The 21,288-nt window shown below is 39.5% G+C and overlaps 1 protein-coding gene across 7 annotated transcripts in view; it reads left to right on the forward strand.

The window, feature by feature from the left end:
- Positions 1–21,288, forward strand: part of strbp (spermatid perinuclear RNA binding protein) — a 103,867-nt gene that overhangs the window by 74,651 nt on the left and 7,928 nt on the right. For 6 of the 7 annotated variants that reach the window (XM_015034041.1, XM_015034063.1, XM_015034036.1 and 3 more), the window contains 12 exons: positions 4,183–4,292; positions 4,985–5,080; positions 6,369–6,480; positions 7,871–7,968; positions 9,298–9,403; positions 11,038–11,121; positions 11,613–11,821; positions 13,530–13,682; positions 13,967–14,101; positions 14,635–14,775; positions 15,364–15,493; positions 17,385–17,438. In XM_015034041.1, the coding sequence (XP_014889527.1) occupies positions 4,183–4,292; positions 4,985–5,080; positions 6,369–6,480; positions 7,871–7,968; positions 9,298–9,403; positions 11,038–11,121; positions 11,613–11,821; positions 13,530–13,682; positions 13,967–14,101; positions 14,635–14,775; positions 15,364–15,493; positions 17,385–17,438 (1,428 nt within the window). Of the gene's footprint in view, positions 1–4,182; positions 4,293–4,984; positions 5,081–6,368; positions 6,481–7,870; positions 7,969–9,297; positions 9,404–11,037; positions 11,122–11,612; positions 11,822–13,529; positions 13,683–13,966; positions 14,102–14,634; positions 14,776–15,363; positions 15,494–17,384; positions 17,439–19,807; positions 20,352–21,288 lie in introns of those variants that run through there. The other variant, XM_015034081.1, reaches the window with a different exon arrangement.

Consider the following 21,288-nt stretch of genomic DNA (forward strand, 5'->3'; position numbering starts at 1 on the left):
ATATATATATATATATATATTAAAAACAAATTAAGGTTGAATTGAAGTTCAGAAGGCATGCCTGTGTTATCTCGCTGAGGACTCATCTCGTGTTTGGTGCTCCAACAACCTGCTTTCATGGCAAGCAGAGGCTGGTTATAATTAGTCTTGGTTAGCTGGGGAAAGCAAGGCCAGCAGGCCAGTGAAATCAATAACTGAGAAGCAGTGGCATCAAGCTCGCCCATCCATCGCGTGGCTCCTGTCCAACAAGACATTCGGCTCTCACAGAGGGATGAGAGATGGCGCGAAGGTTAGTTGTACATCATTCCCAGGCCTCAACGAGACGGAGAGAACGGCTCACATCCCCCCCAACACACACACACAAACACACGGCCATATTTTTCAGCTGATAAATAAACATGCCCGTCTTACTGGATCTAATCTCTTAGATTTATAAAGAGCATATTTTAAGATGACTGGGCCTAATATTTCCCCCCATTATTAAGTTGTGTTCATGGTGCGAGATATATATATATATATATAAAAAGACACATATTCAGGGATGATGATCACATTAAGCACAAGTGAAACTATAACTGTCAAGTGCAGATGTTATTTTCACGCTGTTTTCATGATGTATAGATGTAACAATATATACATAATTTAATATATCAGGCTGATGCACTTCTATTACCTAACTTTAGATTTAGATTTTAAGTAATGAAGGTGCATCTTAGGTGGTAAAAATGTTTTCAAAAAGTGAAATGTATGCATTACACAGAGATACTGTTACTTCTGATTATGATAGCTTGTAGCTGGTATAAACCCTAAAATCGGATTTTCAGAAAATCACATCACGTTCAACCAAACAAATGAGATAATAATACAACTACGTCATCACCTGCTGACTTCAACTAGAGAGTAAGCCATAAGAGATCATTGCTGAAGTAACTAACTGTATCCAAGCATACTGAGGGAAAATTAAGTGGAAGAAACCAGAGGTATCATCAGAAGCGTCTTACATGGGCTAAGGAGAAAAAGAGCACGGCTGAGGTTTAGTCTTTTATTTTTTAGATGAAAATACATTTTGCATTTTATTTGAAAATCAGTCAGAGAATCCTTGTTGCTTGACGTCCAGTGCCAAGTTTCCACAGCCTGTGATGATTGTGAGTGCCATGTCATCTGCTGCTGTTGGTCTACTCAAGCTCGTACATCCGTCTGCCAGAAGACTGTAGGCCGATCCATGCTCTCGTCTGCTGACAAGCCATTGAAGATGCTGATTTAATTTTCCAGCAGGACTTAAACACCTGCTCACCTCTAGAAGTAGCAATACCTAGCTCATTGACCACGATATCACTGTGCTTGATTGGCCAGCAAATTAGCCTGATCCAAACCCCACAGAGAATCTCTGAAGTGTTGTCAAGAGGAAGATCAGACATCAGATCCAACAATGCTGGCGACCTAAAGGCCGCCGGCTGATCGCCTCGGTGCCATGCCACATTGAAGCAACAATTCATCCAAAAAGATCCCCAAGCAACAGTTTCTGCTCACAGTAGGTTGAAATTTATGCTCTAAAAATCTTTGTCTTATTGGCTTTTCCATTTATTGTCAAACTTAAGCATCACAATTAACGGAAATGAACACTTTTGGAAAGGCTTTTACATCAGTTCAACTTTTTTGAATGGAATTACTGGAGGAAATGAACATTCCAGCAGTCAAATTTATTGACATGCACCTTTTGTAGCTGCGTTGTTCATTAATATTTGGTTGAAAATAACTCCTGTGTGCACACTTACATGTTTTCGTGCAGTCTTGGTGATCAGTTGCTCAGCACGGCCACAGAGGCAGGAGGGACAGAGAATTAGCTGAGACGCGACAGGGAAGGGAAGGATTTTTTTTGTTTGTTTTTTAATGAGACTGAGAGCTTCAGAAACACTGTGGGTGATAATGATAAAAGAGGTAGCAGCCAACAGAGAGTTTGCAAGAATTGTGGGAGGACAAGCTTCAGCAGAAAGATTATAATGATCCACTAGCAGTGGCAGAAGAGTCCCAGTTGCAGCTGGGACCGATCTGACAGACCTCAAGATGCACACTGTCTGCTTTAAACAGAACAAGAGCTAAACTGCATTTCAGGGAAACTGTCAGAAAGATGTTCAGATGCTGCTTTGCATTGGGTCTATTTGAATGCTCAAGTCTGGTGAGGAGAAAAAAAAAATTCTTTAAAAGCTGGGGAAATATTTACAGACCCCTCACAATGAGGATTTTTTTTTTTTACTTCCACAATAAGCCATCCATGTAACTTCAATCACTCATACACAGCTGCGTTTGATTCAACCTGCCTTCACGCATATCTTGCAAAAATTCAGTAGAAGCTCGAGCAGCCTGGTGTGTAAGGTAGCATGAATCAAACGCACCCATATAAAAGTATTACTGTAAAGAAGAATGCTCGTCTTCTACCGGCCACGCTGCTCTGACCAAACCCTGCCTTGATCCCTCCTGTATTGTGCTCGTCTCAAATCAGTTCAAACAACCTTAGATTTATTTCTCTTCTTTTTTTTTTTCACCTCTACTTTAGGAGCGCTTGATTTTCTGTTTGGCTGGAGGGGTCTTTGTTTGGCCATATTTATTTTTTATGTCCAAATCTGCAAAATCAAGTGCACCTTAAGTAATGTAACAATGAAAACAGACACAAGCTCTTATTTTGACTCCTGCCTGATGCAGACTGGATCAAAATTCCTTGTAAATACATAAAGGAGACATTGATTAACCTTGCTGGGAACAATGAGGTGACTAAGCCTCTACAGCGCCCACTACAGGGTAAATCAACTCTCCTTGGGTATTTGTTTTTGGTGTATGTCTGTAGGGAGCTCTCCCTCCCACAAAGTTGCTTCTTTTTCTGTGACAATGATTGAGCTCCTTTTTAATGATTTATTATAAACATTACGAGCATAAAATAATGAACATTTTCATGCTCAAACATCCACATCATTTGGTAGAACTAAATTAAAAAACAGTTCTCTAAATTATTTGAAAGAAATGCCCTTTAATGGGATAGTTCTGGATCTTTCTCTGTGAAAAGAATTGAAGTATTAAATAATCTCACCTTACCTTTCGTAGCTTTATGAAGTATGTTCTGGTTAGTGAGCTAGAAGCTAACAGCTACTCTGAGCAAGACCAGGATCAGGATGTAGATCCTCAAATAATAATGGGCTTCTCCTCCAATAATACAAAAGTAACAATAGAAAACAATAAAAAATAAAATGGCATTTGTGCATAGTTTTACGTTTTTGTGTTTGTACCTTTATTAGGTGGTAATTGGTCACTTTCAAAAAAGGCCTTTGCCTTCTAATCTCCAAAACCAAAATATTCCCAGAAAACGCAGCCTTTTCTGGGAATATTTTGATTTCAAACGCACTTCCAATATGTTTGAAAAATATGTTATTTCAAGCAAAATTGTAGACATAATATTAAGTAAACATTTCTTACAACTTGGATGTAAAGAAAAATTTCCATCCAAATTATTTACAGGTTCAGAAAGCGACCAAAAAGTTATTGTAAAAAAGAAAAAAAAAAAAAAACTCCCGTCGTCACACTGGGCATTTGACAAACAAAAAACATCTCCACCACGGCTCTCAGAGTGTTTTTAATCTATTAGATTAATTAGAGGATCTAAAAGTAATCATAATTCCAAACGCAAAAGTTACAGATTTTGGTTTCCGACTAACTTAAGTGACTGCCTGAAGAAAAAACTAAATTGACAGATTTACAAAACTTCAACATACACGGCCAGAACAGCCCTGCTCAGACTAGCCGTTAGTTTCCGCCTCCAGGATCATCCTTTCTGAATTTATACTGAAATATTTTACCTGTAGTTGACCTCTACAGGTAAAACACTCACTGACTATAACCCCACTTCAAAAATCCCGAGTTGATCCCTTGAAGATCTTTCACACAGATCCAAGAACTGTCTAGAGAAGGAGCACTTTCTACAAGGAGAGTTCAACTTTATGGCATGAAAGGCACCCTGTATGTACAAAAAAAAAAAAAAAATGTCCATGCACGTGTGTGTGTATGCACTTTCATGCACTCTTTCAAGCATGTCTGGGTACATTCACACACATGCAACCTTCAAACACACACACTCAGCCATGATGTGTGTGTGTTTTACGTTCTCTATATCGGGTTGTTGTTGTTTCGTGGCAGTGTTGGGCGCTGCTGCGCACACAGTGGAGGCTGAGGAGGAGGGGGAGGTGCTGGATAGACACAGATGCCTGTTGGCCCTGGCAGCGCTGCGACACGCCAAATGGTTTCAGGTCGGCACCCACTCACTTCCTGTCTTCGTGCCCGATGCTTATTGTAGCCTGACGATTCACCCAGGGAGGACATGCTCACTTTTCTGTGCTTATTATTGTCACTCGGTTTAACAGAAGGAGGCATCTACACTTTTTTTTTTTTTTTTTAGCACAAATTTAAATCTTTGTTATAACAAATTAAGATTTACATTTAAGTTCAAGTCCGTTTGTCTTGTATTTGTTGTCAAATACTTTCGGACACACGTTAGCCAAAAAAGGGTGTTCGTAAAGAAAAATCGTAAGGCTACAAAAGCAATACTTTATACTTGTTTTTGTTTCTTTTTTTCTTTTTTTTTTTTGCTATTGTGTGAACCTGCCTGGTTTGTACAGTATGTCAGAGCTTCCTTTTATATTTTTCTCCCATACCGTTCCCCATCTGTCCTCCAACTCACCTTACTGACACTAAAAGCGAAAAAGTTGGCATAATGACATGGATCGAGCCATCATAAAAAGAGAGCGATTTTTAGCTGAGTATATGCAGAATTGCACAAACAGTTACAGTTATTTGTATCTAAAGATGTATGTCTGCAAAAAATTTTCTACCCTTATGCAAAATTTGTTCCCTTTTTCCCCCACTCTGATTTTATTTTTATTTTTGTTTCCCAATGTCATACCTTCCTCCATTTTTCCCTCTTCTTCCTACAAATTCTCAGGCTCGAGTGAACGGACTTAAGTCCTGCGTTATCGTTCTCAGGATACTAAGAGACATGTGCAATAGACACCCCATTTGGGAACCTCTCAAAGGATGGGTGAGTCTTTTTACTCTTTATCTTCGAGTGTTAATTGCATGAAATGAGGAGACGGTGTTCTGCTTTGTTGAACAGAGGAATCTTTTTATTGTTCTTAAATGTGAAGCACTATTTATTTGTACTCCGCATTTTCAATAAGTCGCAGGTTTAACTAAAATGGAGTTTAGTTTTAGTTGGATAACTTTATCCTAAGTTAATTTGAGAAAGAAAATTACTTTAAAAAAAGTAAACTAATCTAATTGTTCCATCTTTCACTAAGACTCGAGAACATTGTGTTTTATTGGCTATTTGTCAAACTTGTCCAACTTTTCCGAAAGATAAAGATTGATAAAGATTGATATGATTAATTTTGAACCTCCTCTGACATTTTTGAAGAATTTCTGTGCCTTAACTTTAATGTCAATCCATTAACCCAAAGTTTTTGTCTTTCTGGATGAGATTGTATTTAGTTTTCATCTTTTATGTGCAAATCAAAAAATGCAGATAAAACACTATGATGGAAATTTTTTTAGCCTTGAAATTATTACAAATTTTTGGGAGTATTATTGTAAAAGTGTTGCTTGAAAGACAAGAACATGAGTAAATTACATTATAGTTTGCAATGATAACTTAGGTCAAGAACTCAAAATTATTACATATTTATTCAGCATAACTGGACCTTTTGTAATTTGCTTCTTTTTTATTAGCATGGTATATTTGCCAGTTGTATTTTTTCTTTATTCTTATAGCCTCGATAAAACAAGTAGCTCTTTAATTTCCCTACATGATAGAAATCTTAGATACTTAATTAAATGATGCTGAGAAATCAAAAGTTTCACTTTCAGTCTGGTAAAAGATACATTAAAGTGTATCTTTATTTTCCAGAAAAATAACCGCATACAGAAACATTTAGAAAAATATTTGCTTAATGTTCAATTTAATTTGGTCAAACAGAGAAAAAAGTCCCAAGTTAGTATCTTTATTTTGCGGCATGTCTTTCCTCCTTCTCTTTCTACGTTTTTTCCCTGTTTGATCTACTGCAAATGAAGGCAACTAGTGCCAGAAAACCCTGTTTTTTAAATAAATATGGAATCTTTTTTTTTTCTTATTGGGCAACAGAACACACCATATCCAAAAGGAGAGGTGGGAAGTAAGCTTGTTTAAATCTAAAGTCAGAGCAAAAAAAAAATCTAAATCAACTGGAACATTTTGGCATGTTTTATAGAAGATTAATTTAGCTCACCCTGGACGTCTTCCTGTTTTGTTTGTTTTTTTACATATTTTCATTTGCATCCATTCCTCCTTGCAGCCATTAGAGCTCATATGCGAGAAGGCCATCGCCACTTGCAACAGACCCCTTGGAGCAGGAGAAGCGCTGCGTCGAGTCATGGAGTGTCTGGCGTCAGGCATACTGCTCCCAGGTATGAAACCAAAGTTTGAAGAGTCCACCCATGAGCCTGCTTCTCCACTTGCTAATACCTCGCATTGCCGCTGAACAGAGCAAACGGATGTCCTCAGTTTGGATAGAGGAGCAGATACTTTGGCTCATTTCAAAGCCGCAAAGGTCGAACCATTGCCAGCGACCTTGCAGAGCACAGCTGTCTGAGAAGGTTGTCATGAGGAGAGCATTCTAATTAGGCACAGCTTTTCAAGATGTTATTTGTCCTTGCAGGAGTTGCCTTTCATAAACCTAAGCTTGTTTTTATTTAATTTGACAAAAATTTATGGACCTTGAAAGGTAAATTAAGGTGTAAGAACATCTGCTGCGAGAACTATACCTGATTCCAGCTGTGTTTTCTGATTCATTCTGTGAGACGGATACAAAGTATCAAACAATAAAATGTAACACGTTTTATTGTCAGTCAGTAAAGAGAAATGTGCAATTTACTATTTGCTCTTTATTGGCTCTGCCCATGTTTGTCAGGTTGGCAGCATCTTTTCTTTCCCTTCATTTCTTGTTAATTAAGAATCAGCCAAGCTCGGTTCTGATCCAATCTCTGATGTTTTCTGGTGCATCTTGAATGATTTTTTGAGGCTTTTCTGGGATGTACTTGCAAACACCATAGCAGCATAATTGAAATATTTTTTTTATTTTTATCCATTACGATCTTATCTTCTTCTTTCTTGGTGACAGATATGTTATACGGGGTAAAGTCTGGAAGTAAGAAAATTGACTTTCTTTGTCCAAGTCTCAATAAGTCTGAAAAAAAGGTTTGAGTTCTTGGACTTTATTCATTCAGTTCTGTAAAGGATGCTGAGAAAAATAGAAGGCCTTTTTAGAATAAGGGATAATATTTATATTCAATTTTTCACATTTCAACCAGAGTGTTTGTCCAACTAGATCAACAAAAACTCATTCAAAAATCAAATGAGGAAATAGTATCACTCTTATGGCCTCTAGACACCTGACACACTATTTCCTACCTGGACTTAGTTTAGAAAACAAGAAAATGATTACAATTCCCTTTTTTTAATTTTGTGAATTAAGGTATTACTGTTCACAACTGATCTGTAATGAAGCATTACATATTTTAACGGATCTAAATTTACCCCCTGAAAAACAGTGATGGCTCTTTATCACGCTTCCAAACCTGGACTGTCGTATCTCCAGAAAAAAGAAGTGAAAGAGTGGCTAAAAACCTGGAAAACTGATTCTGAAAAGTAGAACAATTTGAATGAATCCTGGTTAAAGTTTGCAGTAGAAAGAACTAAAGCAGATATAATCAAAGCAGCATGTGGTACGCTATCAAATGATTAAAAATATTGTTTCTTTTTAATCTAGATCTGTGTATCTTCTTCCCTTTCCTTTAGGTGGTCCAGGCTTACACGACCCATGTGAGAAAGAGCCTACAGACACTCTTGCCAACATGACAGACCAGGAGGCCGAGGCCGTCACCTACGGCGCGCAGGTACGCTCAAACAAACCACAGCTTACTGACAGCGTTGTTACGCTTTAGCCATAGTGGCCCTAAGTTCTTATACTCTGGGAATAAGAAAGCAACGCGACAATTACCAGACAGGCAGACCTCAGTATCACCCCAAGACCACGCTGTGGATGCACACACACACACACACACACACATACATATAACTGGGCCTGTGTGGTGCTGCATTTTAAAGATTGGTGTGGGAAACTGTTGGCGTTGCGAGCCATAAATCCATCTCCGACACCCGGAGGACAGTGGCTGTGTGTGCGCGCGCGTGTGTGTGTGTGTGTGTGTGGGGGCACGGCTTTCTTCACACACGCGCTCGACTGAGCAGGGCAGCCTCTGAGCCGCATGGCTTAGTGAATCCTGCCGTCCATTTCCTTTGAAGGCAGCCAGAACGAGGCTGGAATGTCAATGGGGATAATTGTGTGGAGGCAGATACAAGAGCAGATAGGAGTAAGGGAGCTGTTCTGTCAATGAGCCACACCAGGCTCCACGAATATCTGACACGTCCTGCCTCCTTGATGGATTTAATTTAGCCGATCCGCTGCGTGCAGTTTGCTCATCTTTTGCTACATATGTTAAAAGGTGGATATTTATTTGCAGGATCCACGTCTGCCAATTTCAATCATTTTCGAAAAGGATAGTTAATCATAACTGCCGACTTCGTGACCGAGTCATTTCCGACTCTTATATTTATGGTGTTTGATGTCTAAATAAAAGCAGAATAAATGACAGAGAGCTGTTTTCCTGGCACACAGTGGAGTAAAGCTCAAAATTATTCATATCTCTCTTTTTTTTCTTTTTTTTTTCAACCAACTAGTTTGGCTCGGGTCTCCAGAGGGGCAATAAAACGATGGAAAAGTTGCATAATTTTTTAAAAAAAAGTTTTATTCATATTTTAACTAAAAAAGTGGAACATTTATGACCTCCAAAAAAATCAATGGAAGAGGCTTTGTTTTTGTAATTACAGCAATCGAATATCTTGTCTTTATAAACGCAGGCATTGTGAACAAAGTGGCTGAAATGGGCTTCAAGGAAGGATGGATGGGTAGATGTGTAAAGGAATGGACAGAAGATTGATTGATTGATTGATTGATTGATTGATTGATATTTGGTATAATTTTCCTAATTTTCCTTGATTTGGGTTTTAAACATCATTTTCTGACAGAAAGAAGCACTTGGAGCAGAAATTTTACAATAAGAACCCTAAACTATGTTTTGCAGTGAAATGTGTTTTAATTAGATCTGATCCACTTTCACAGCTCCTCCCACCCAGCCCTTATGTCTGCTGTGTTTTGCATTCGACAGCATGCTCTCAGACTCATGGCATTCGGACAGATCTACAAGGTGTTAGAGATGGAGCCTCTTCCCTCACATAAACCATCACAGAAATATCCTTGGTCTGATAAAGAAGGTGTGTACCCATCTCCCATGCCTGCCTACCTCCCTGCTCTGCTTTTTCTCCTTCTCTCATCCTGTGTGTCTCTGGCTTTCATCCACACATCCTGTCTTTAAAGTTTTTGCCAGATCACATAGATATTTTTTTTCTCTCTCTCCCTTCCTTAGTATATCCTTCAGTGTTTATTGGTTTGACTTTTTTATTATTTAGACGTCTTACTGGACTGTGATCCAGTATATTGGGTCAGCCCGTGTTGTGTCAAATGTTTTCAACTTAGACACGAGTCTTTTACTCGTACTGGATGGGTTTGTAAGCACAACCACTGGCACAGCATCAGTAAAGCTGATAAATGAAGCAACATAAAACTGCTGAACTTTCTGCTGTGTGACCTCCACCTTCTCCTGACCTGAGCTGATGAAATTGCTTCTCAATACCTTGGAAAAGTATTAAAATCTCTTTTTGCTAATTCAGTGCGACAAGCTTTAGTATATTAATAAATCAGCACATCCTTGTCTAAAGAAAAGAAACGAACAAATATTTTTTTTCAATTTCCTTTCCAAATAAAAAAAAAGTATTGCCTGAATTTGTACTAAGTCCCCTTCACTTTACCAGTTGGCCTTTAAACTCTTGATGGTTTAAAGAGTTTAGATCTGATCTAAACTCTTTAAACCAGTTTAGATCTGATCTAAACTCTTTAAACCAGTTTAGATCTGATCGTCTTGCTTTAGCAGCAAGACGAATGCTAAAGCAGCATTTGTCTTGCTGCTTTAGCATTAGTCAACATGCTGTCGGCGCACTATGACTGTTTAACTCAGCGTGGTAAAATAAGTTATTCTACCAAATCGCCGTTGGTGAATGAAATGCGTCTTAACGGCACATAAACGCAGCGGATAAATGACCAGAGAAAATATCCCAAGCGGCAGACGAGCTAAATTTAAAGCAATTTGTTCATGGTAAGGTCATCAGCTCTCAAAGTGATATGTTGTCTCTAAATAAGACAAACATGGATGTTCTTGCCGTGGAATTGGACTGAGCCGGAGTTATTCAGCAAAAGAGAACGAGCCGAAAATTCAGTCTGGTAGATGTTCCTATGATTGGTAATGCAATGCAATGGAGACCATGTGCTGTTTGCCTTTCACTTCATATTTACCTTCTACTTTGTTGAAGGTAATATTTTGTAATAACTCACAGTTTGACGTTATAAATATTTGTATGCTGGAATTGCAGCAGCTGTGCAGGAATGCGTCTTCTGCTCCTGCTCTTACCAGAGAGGAAAACTCACAGGAATCTCAAAAGATGTTGAACTGGCCCATTTCCAAAACGATTCTAATGGAAAATCGACTGTGGGGCTTTTGATATTTCATGTCGCTGACATGGAAAATTGCCGAGGCATTTACAGATTAAGGTGCAAGTGGCAGAAGGGCTTGTGTTGCATGTCTTCCTCGTTGTTTGACTGTTTTCTGGGCCGCCTGTCGGTTCTGTTTATCTTATCTGCGAGTTTATCCTTCTCGTTCTTGGCTGGCTGTTTATTTTTTTCCGTGACATTGCCTCCCTGTCTCGCTGTCACGCCTTTGCACCTGTATATTCTCGAAATAAGTGTTTGTGATCAATTTTTAGCTTGCGCTGCCTCTGTCTCCTCCACCTTTTAGGTTTAGGGCTAAAGAGGCCATATGAAGATGGAACGATGGACGACAAGGACCTCATTAAGAAGATGAAGAGGAACCTTAGAAAAGGTGAGCCATTGAACACTGTGTTATGATCAGTTCTTTTAGTCAATTATATTTAGGAATATTTGAAATGGTCAGATCTGTTTAACAAACATTTTTAATGCACAATGAAATGTTTTAAAATTAAGAACCGTTTTGCTTCATAGAAAAGTCTCACTTCTCTTTGGAACGTCTTTATTTCCTTCCACCTTTTTGTTCTCCTCTCCCCTCCCTGGAGGCAAATCAATAGTATTGATTGCTAACATTTTAGCTCGACTCCCAGCCATCCTTCACTCTTTCTTGCAACAGTGAGAGGATACAGTGATCTAATGAGGAGTAGAGAAATGAAGTCATCTGTAATAATAATACAAACTGCCGGCTAGAGTGAAATGCATTAAAGAATATGATTTATGAGTACATTATCTGAATATTTGAAGTTGGTCTAATTGCTGCAGCTTGACAAACCACTATTAAATCTCCTTTTTAATGTGGAACTCTTCCGTCTGTAATTGCCGCAGTCCTCGACAGTAAAGCCATAGACTCCAACCAGCCAATGAACGCCCTGATGCGCTTGAACCAGATCCGACCCGGGCTGCAGTACCGCCTGCTGTCCCAGTCGGGGCCAGTCCACGCCCCGGTCTTCACCATGTCTGTGGATGTGGACGGAACCGTCTACGAAGCGTCCGGCTCCTCCAAGAAGACGGCCAAGCTCCATGTTGCTGTCAAGGTGAGGTGGAAAACGCAGGAAACGATGCGAGCAGCTGAGCTGTCTGACAGATGCACACTGATGGAGACGTAAAATAATCATTGCCTGATGTTGATATGGATCACTCGAGGAGGGTGAGAAAAAAACAAAACAAGTTTTCTGTTTGTTTGCATCACCAGTAAATGATAAGCAGCTGTGAATGATGTGACCACTGAAAGAAGATGTGGCTTTAATAGCTAAAGGCACTGAAGTTAGTAATTACTAGCTTCTGTTAAATTAAAGGGCTACTACTTCAGTTTGTAATAAATCTCTACTGCGTTTGTTCAAAATCTAACATATTTTTGTCTGATCGGTCCTGAACTGGACAGAAATTCACTGATGGAGATTAATTGAATCCTTTACACAGTCATATAGTTTTGTCGATTGCTTCAAAAGTGCAGGAGAGGGGTTCATTTTAAAGGCTGAATGTTTTACGTTTGGGTCGCAGCAGCACTTTTTTCACTCTGTACTCGGTAAAAAATATTTTACCTGAACCGCCTGCCACCCAGCAGAGGCTTTCCTCTGGATTTTCATTCCTAATTGGTTAGTTTAAACCCACCCAGAAGCAAGTTTGCAGCCATTTTTAGTAAAATTTCTTTAAACTTTTTAAATAATACTGATACCATGTGTTTTTACTACAAGTTGTCACAATCTGGGAATCTCAAGATACCCAGTACTTGGTTTTGTTTGACTCTGTCCACCAGCTCTTTTCTCAGACACAAGTCAAAATCCACCACTGCCTGATTGATTTTTGAGGCTGTTTAGAAAGAGATGGCGTCTGATTTTCAGTTTAACTATCGCATGTGGTTAGAAGTTTTAACCGTCAGATCAAAATCGTTTCATTTCCAGTATGTTTATTACGATGCACTTTTCACTCTGAAGCCAGTGATACATTATTAATGCTCCAGTTTCCTCTTCTTTTCCCATGACTTTTAGCTGTAATTATTTTTTAGGAAGGCTGATCGGGAAGGAGAAAAATCTTTACTCTTAAACGTAGAAAATTTAGGATGATATGAAACGTGTACATATTGGCCTATGGCAATTGAATACAAATGTGTATAAATGGCATTAGCAGCTGTAACACCTTTATTTATTAACAAAGATGTTAGCGTTAATGTTTGTGTGAGAAATAATGGCTGTGGGCAAATCCTTGTAATCCTAAAGTGCTTGTGAACAAAAAGGCTCTCCAGTCCACAGAGCTGGGATAATCCGCCATCCACTCACTTCCCATAAGGCTCTTTCTCTCCGTCTTTTCACCTTTTTTTTTTCTATTCTCCTTCTCACTCGCTGCTTTTCTTTTTGGGGCTTCGTCTTTTTCATCTGTTATTCCGTCTCACTGCCACCCAGACAAAAGTGACTGGCCCAGCAGGTTTGACACAATCGCCAACTGCAAACAGAAACTCCTTTTCTCCTTCTTCTATCTTCTCTCTCTTCTATGCTTGGTTCTTCTTTTGGCCGCTAAAAGCAGGAAGCTTGTACGACTCCATGCAGCTTTTGCATTGTTTTTATTGTAATCTGCTGCTACACTGGACTGTTTTTCACTCTGTTGCAAGGATAAAATTGGCATTATGCAAATCTTATTTCCTTTCTGCGCTATAAGGTTCTTTAAGTCTTGATAAAATAAATTTGCTACAGATTTTCATTTTTTACTTTTTCATTGTCTTCATTTTTGTTTTCTTCCCCACCTAAGGTTCTCCAGGCGATGGGCTACCCGACAGGTTTCGACTCGGATCTGGACCCCATGAGCTCGGATGAGAAGTCTGACAGCGAGGGGAAGAGTGAGACATCCTCACACTCTAGCAATAACCCAACACACTCCTCAGACGGTTCCAACACGCTGGAGGTGAGGAGTTTGAAAGTGGTCGTCCCATCCAGCTCAAATCCAATTTTTTCTAAGATTAAAAAGTTAAAAACATTGACTGAAATACAGCGTTGCAAATGCAGAAAAATAAAAAAAAACAACATTGAGGTTTCTGTACTGTTGTTAGACCTTCTCTGTCGTGCTCCGCTCACTTCTTAGCGACTTCCTTCGCACGGTACTCTCCGTCTCCCAGGTTTACCGTTAGCGGTGTTTTCGAACGAAGCCGTAAAGTCAGCTCACGTCAATTCATTCTCTTCACCACCAAGGTGCGAACTCAGGGTCCCATCCTAACGGCGAGTGGGAAGAATCCGGTGATGGAGCTGAACGAGAAGCGACGAGGCCTCAAATACGAGCTGATCTCCGAGAGCGGAGGCAGCCACGACAAACGCTTTGTCATGGAGGTGAGAACGCACGGACGAAAACATCCGCGGGAGTGCTTTTGTCATGCATGTGCTCCTACGGGGAAGGAAGACTCGCAAAAAGGGCAGAAACGCACAATCAGACGCAGCCTGATCAGCCAGCACACCCAATCAGTCAGTGTGGTTCCTGAGGCGGGCCCGTTCTCTGTGGGGCGGGTTGTTTTCCAACATGCCTGGCTGCTCCATCGCTCTGCTGATTGATTAGCAGGTCTACTTGACAGCTGGGCATCACGAAACAAGCTGTCCGCTCAGCGAATCTCACCGGCTGAGTCACTGGTGACGAGTAAACACACGCACAGTTTAGTCACTTTTATTTAGCCATTTTTAATGGATTTAACAAAAAAAAAAAAAAAAAAAACCCGAATGATTTCAACTGAATAAGACGCTCTCAAAAACTAGAATCCACGTGCTACTTTTATGTGAAAAGTAATCGTTAAACATCTCTTCACCTGAGATTCTGAGGATCCTCTCGGTGTGTGTGTGTGTGTGTGTGTATGTGTGTTTTTCTACGTTAGGTGGAGGTCGATGGGCAGAAGTTTCGTGGGGCTGGCCCCAACAAAAAAGTAGCAAAGGCCAGCGCTGCTCTGGCAGCCCTGGAAAAACTCTTCTCTGGTCCCAACGCAGCTGCAAACAAGAAGAAAAAGATCCTGCCTCCGGTAATGAGACACGCATTTGCCGCATGCCAGACACTGAGGGCAGCCTGTTCAATCTGAAACAACAAAACAGCCAGGCTATTCTTTCTGCGTGAGCTTTGAAAGTCAGAAATGGCGAGATGTAAACAAGACGAGACAATTTGTCCATGCTGTTCAGCCAGCTGGAATCGATAAAACGGTTTGATGTGTTTTCACAAGTTGAGCCAATCAATAACTGCCTTGTTTTCACATCTCTTTAAACTTGTGCGCTGCTTTATTTCATAAAGTGCCCTTTCGGAACAAAACCACAAACTTCAAGGTATTTCCTTGGGGTTTCATATGATAGACAAACACAATAAAACATGTTGAATCGTGTTTTATTTGTTAAAGATTTTTGTGATCTATGTGTCCATTTTTTCCACTCCAAAATTATTCACTGCATTATGTTGATATATCATATAAAATCATAATAAAGTAATATAGATAGCGTAAAATGAGGCAACTGTGAAAAAAGTTCAAGGGGTTTCAACGTTTTTCAATGTGAACAGAAGCACGAGGTTTTAACAAGGTGACTCTGGTGTCACGCTCACACTCGTGCATGTTGACGTTTAGACTAAAGGAGCGCTGGCGGCGGCGGCGGCGGCCTCGGCAGTAGCAGCGCAGGTAGCAAGAGGAAGAGGAAGAGCGGCGCTGGCAAGAGGAGCCTTCATCAGTGCAGCTGCACCTGGATACGTCACACCGGGTAAGAGAGGAACGGGAGAAAACGGCGACGCAAGCAGGTTCAGGATGTTCCTTTGTAGTTTCTGGATTTTTTCTGCCTCAGTTAGTTGTCATTGAATAATAATTTTCTTTTTTTTTTTTTTTTTTACTATTTGATCTCATATTGTTTCTTACATTTGGTGCACAAGTTTGTTTAGATATGGGAGTTAGTTTTAGTTTTTTTTTTAACTGTTTTTTTTATATATTTGCTCTGGTTTTCAGGCTGCTTACTTATTCCTCTCTAAAAAAAACACACAGAACAAAGCAAACCTTGATTCCATTAGTTATAATAGAAAAATCACAGGCATTTCCTCATTTCCCTCTGTAATCTGAAGCAGGGGGATAATCACCATGTTGAGTAGCTATGTGACATTTTCCTGCCCATTTATTTGGTTATAATCAGTTATTTTTCTGTTTTTATCCTGCCTCTGAACCTCTTCATGATCTTGTATTGTTTGTCATGTTTATGTTGTTTATTAAGACTTAACAAAATTCACTCAGGTGCAGAAATGGCCAAAAGATTTGAGACTGAAAAATCTTGGTTTCTCTCAGCTAACCTCACTGCTCCAGTTTTTTATAGGTTTATAGGTCAGATGAAAAACAGTTTATGTCTTAACTCACTGCAAAATTACCTTCTAGTGTCATGCTGATGAAGTGTGTATTGAGGACTAAATAGCTGACTTAATTAGAAGGACAGAATTGATGTTAAAAGTGACATTCTTCTATGGTTCATTTCAGGAATATCAGAGCAAAGCACAGTGTTGCTATTAAGACGCATCCCAACCAGTTATTTATTGAATCATCATGAGATCACTGGCTGAGCCCAACAAAACTCCAGGAAGTGCCAGGACCTTTAACGATCAGGTTTCCACCAGGGCAGAGCTTGCTCAGAAAGGCAGCAGGGAAGTGCAATAGTTTCTGAATGCTCACTGAAACTTGCATTCTGCTGTATTGCAGCGTCGAGGCCTGGGGTAATTATTTTCTCCAAGGAAGCCCCCCGTCAGGGTTTTGGGCAATCTGTAGAACCCGGTGTCATGCAGACAGTGAAGCATCCTGGGACCATTCAAATGTGGGACTGCTGCTCTTCACATATTACGTTGCCCCAAAAAATCTGAAATTTATAAAGACCTGAAATTTCCAGGGGCAATTTAGTGATGAATGAATGTCTGAGCTAAAGTGATCGTGAAGTTGGTCAGGGATTTCAGTCCGACATGTAGGGTCGAAGCTGATGCACAGGATGCCAAGGTGAGTTGCAGAAGTCTAGGAAAAGGAAGGTCATAGCTATGAAAAAAAAAAAAGATACTGAGGACTCGTCCCATATCCTGTTTGGAGACTATGAACCCTCAGGGAAATGTTACAGTCCTGTCCCCTGCACAAGCAATCATTTTAAACAATCTATTCTTCCAGCTTCTGTTTTACTTCTTAATAAATCATATAACTCGCTTTGATTTTTCTTTTTAAAGTAGTAAATTGTTGCCCTATCTAGATGTCATGGATGACATTGGTGGTTTTAACAGTTTGGCATATTCTTACTTTTTCTTTTTTTCATGTATTCATGTCACCTTGCAGTTGCACCACAATGAATTTCTTTCAGGTACAATAAAGTATTTATAAGGTAAATACATTGAAGTAGCTACCTTAAAAATACATCAATGTATTTTTCAATGAAAGCCTCTAAAAGTTAATTAGAGTTGAGCATACCGTTGAAACAAACAAATCTAACTCTGCAGCAGTGAACTTTGTAAAAAAAACATCTGCCAGTCCTACAACTTTTGGCCACGTCTGTGAAGTTCATAACTGAGCTTGGTAGGAGGCTTAGCTTGGACTCAAACCAGCACAGGATTGAATTAGACCCTGTAACCTCTCCTCAACAGGCTTCGGCACACCGTACGGCTACAGCCCGGCTGCAGCAGCTGCTCCTGCATATGGTACGTGCTTCATCTTGCCTCTTTTCTCCTCTCTCTTCCCCCATGTGTAACCTCCATCCCTGCCTAACCACATCTGGGTAGAGTAATGAGAGCGGCGCTGGATGCTGCATCTGCCAACACTTCAACTCTTGTTGCGTCAGATTATTTCCATTTCTCAAATGTAGTTCTACTGTAAATCGATGTGGGTTTTTAAGCTTCCCCTTCACTGACATGCAGAGCTCAACTTCTTGGCTTTTCTTGCCATGGACCCCTTTGTGCTTTTAATGGCTCTCCCGCTCCACGTTTCTATTGTCTAAAACTTTATCTACTCTCCTTTGCACTCACATGTTTCTTTAATGGAAACAGAAAATGGCAGACAGCAGCTTTGTACACCTGCCACATCTAACACAATAACTGGATGCACAGTCTGCACTATCCTCCTCTTTCTTACTAAGATTAGCAGATCACAGGAAGTTAGCCGCTGTCTCTTTTCTTTTCCTCACTGCTGGTCACTTGGATCTTTACAAATTCAAACATTTAGAGACTAGTGGTTTTTTTTTTTTTTTTGGTTGTTTTTTTTTTTTTTATTTCACATTGACCTTCACCGTCATTAGTTCTCTCCATCTGTGCCCCTGATTCACACGGTCGTATTTACCTCAACAGACTCGGCCTTGTTCAGGTCGTATACACTCGTATAGCGTTCACAGCCGGGCGTGTCAAAGGGCTCTGTGTGCTCAGAGGAGCCGGACCGAGGCCTCCAGCAGGCATTTAGTACGCTCTCTTGAGAAATCCAGCAGCCCTGAACATGAAGCAGTGCTCAGTTGTTTTTGTGTTTGTACTAGGTGGAGCGAGGGCTCGTGTGGCAAGTATATAAATTCCCTGGAATTTGCAGTTTGTGCGGGTTATTGCGACAGATGAGTCTGTATTTATTGGCGTACTCGTGTGGCACGTGCTGCCTAAATGCTGTTCAGAGTTTTTGCTTTTGTCAACAACCAAAAAATTAAATGCAAAGATAATAAACAGGGGAATAAATACAAATATAATATTGGATCATCTTCTCTGAAGTCTGTGTGCATTTCATGCACACAGACTGTAAAGCTCCAGGAAGCCGTTATAAGGTGTAAAATCATGTAAACAAATAAAGTTTATGTGTTTGGGAGCTACTACTATAAACAGAAGGAAGTGTGTGATGAAATGTTTCTATTTGGGTATAATGCGGGGTTTTTTCACATTACTGGTTGGTGTGTTTATGTTTTTGTTTTATACTCCTCTTTATTTATTTTTTTTACTACATAAAGAAATCGACCAACAAAAACCCTTACAGACATAAATTAAGAAGTTAATAATGAGCGTTAGTCACAAAGAAAACTCTTCTTTTGTTTTCACTGATTTTAGCCTTTGCTTTGCAGCTTTGGAGATTTTAGATCAAACTAACTCTGAACACAGAATGTGAAGTGTCTCCCATTAGTGCTGGTTTTCACTACATGACAGTGCAAACTCTTCAGCTCTCCTTCACATTAGTCTTTCGCTCTCTTTTTTTTTATCTTTTTCTGCCATTTTTCTTACTTTTTACAAAGTGTTTTGTTTGCTCATTACAATGTTGTTGAGATCTGTAGACGTGGGTTTGTCTTGCAAATAGCCTGGGCTAACAATACCACTTCAAACCGTATTCCTTTAGCTTCCCCCCACAGTGCAGGATTTTAAGCCCCGCCTCTGTTTTAACTGGTAAATGATCTCAATAAAGAACTGAAATCTATCTAAACTAGGATTGGACTGATGAAATGAAAACACTCTGTGAAATATTTATTTTTTCCTCGGAAGATTTTTGTCTTGATTAAATACCAGAACTAGCTCAATTTCATAGCAATTGAACATTAAATATCTGTCACACACTTGTTGCTGTGTGACAGAACACAGCAACAAGTGGGAGCAGGAATCAAAACTCTGCACTACATTAAACAAGGCTAATGTCTTTTTTAAAAAATTACTCAGAGCTGTTTACATCTCTCATTGTGATTTTTTTTTTTTTGTAAGTCACCATGTTTCAGATCTCAACAATAGAAGCTGTAAAATAATATTTTTTCACGTATATCTAGAAGTCAGCTGTGTTCTTTTTCTTCCACTTATCTCCCCTCTTCTTCTTCCTCGTTCTTGGCTCGTTTAACCACTAATGAGCTCTGTCACCTCGTGCACAAACATTCCTGCCTGCTTTCACACCCTAACACCCCTTCCATCTGGGAGGACTGCCTGTGAGCTGCCAGGTGTTTGTTGAACATACTCACAGCATAGTGTGTGCTACAGTGAGCATAGACACTCTTGGTTTTTTTTTTTTTTTTTTTTGTTGCCCAGCACTCATGCAGAGCTATGCTCTTCTCATGTCTCCCCTCTAGGTTTGCCCAAGAGAATGCTTCTGTTGCCTGTCATGAAAGTGCCCGCCTACCCCGTCCCTCACTACCACTTCTTTTAGTACAGGAGACACACATACCAAATACAGCAAGCTTCTTTTTTTTTTTTTAGAAGGGAAACTCAGTCTGTTTGGCTTTTTGTATTTGCTTTTTTTTTTTTTTTTATGGGATCTGGATAAAAATGAGCTGAAGATTTGTATAAGAGATTTTTTTTTCTTACTGTTTAAAAAACTTTTTAAACTTGAAATCTGCAGGTTCTTAAATGTTAAAAACAAAAAAAAAACTTGAAGGATTTGTACTGTGAATTGTTACCTCAGTCTTTGAGTCTAAATTATATGTAAATGCCTGTATGAGCTTTTTATTATTTTGTTAATTCTTTGCTAAGGAGAGGGCATCCTTTCACAACACATTAAGTCACATTTTCTGTGTATAAAGGAAGTAAGAATGTGAGCTGTGTGAAGGATGTATAAGAGTGTATCTAAGATGCTGAAAATGTAATAAAAGTTAAGCTCAAATTAAGCTGAACAGTTCCTGTTCTGTATCTGATCTGGAGGCTTTTAGCTGATGGAGGCTCAACGCATTTGATTCATGTTCATTACAGCAGTTTTACTTCGGAATAAGAGAGGATTCACCAATTTTATTTTTATTTTTTTTGCAAGTTTTGCACCTCAAGCATTTGAATAAGCACCTATGAATCCCATTCTCCTTCTTTTACTCAGATGCAATGTCAGTCTTTTCATGTAAATCAGCTCTGCTCAATACATCCTTTTGACCTGCAGCTCATAGATTTTGGGAGAAAAAGGACTGAAGACAGTTGATGAATTCGCAGTGCTCTTGGGAGATCTTCTGTCTTGCCCTCATCTGCAAGCTTTTACTTGATGGAACGAAAAAAAAAATACTTTTTTGCTGTTTCGTGTTGTTTTTTTAAAGTTATTGACACTGTTTATGTTGAATTTTCTGCACAGAATCAGAAATATGTTTATTCTGCTTAGATATTTTTTTTGCATTTTCGACATGAAGACATCTGAACTTAATCACAAACCAAATGCAGGAAAAGGAGCCACGCTTCACAGTCAATTTTCTGATTTGTTTCTGATTATTGGTGCCTCCTTTCTGTAAATGTTTATCACTGGACTGATATCAAGTCATCTTCAACGAGACGTGAACTCACTGTAAAATGACCTAACTTTAAAAGTAAATTTAAATCGCAGTCATAAGTCAACCCCAGTCAAGACATAATTATGTCGGCTCTTCACCATGTTTGGTTCATCCAGCCAGCGAGGGATAACACACCCCACACACACACACACCTCTTCTCGATGACGTCTCCATGACTACAGCTGAAGCATGGCCGGCAGATGAAAAGACTGAGTGTCTTGTCTAATGGTTGGTTGAGCTCCATGAGGTTATAAATAATTGTTTTCATCTGAATTGTCCTTTCAATCTACATGGTTGAAGATATTTTT

The sequence above is a fragment of the Poecilia latipinna genome, unplaced genomic scaffold, assembly GCF_001443285.1.
Source record: "Poecilia latipinna isolate Pla-1442-1.1 unplaced genomic scaffold, P_latipinna-1.0 Scaffold16, whole genome shotgun sequence".
Taxonomy (NCBI): domain Eukaryota; kingdom Metazoa; phylum Chordata; class Actinopteri; order Cyprinodontiformes; family Poeciliidae; genus Poecilia; species Poecilia latipinna.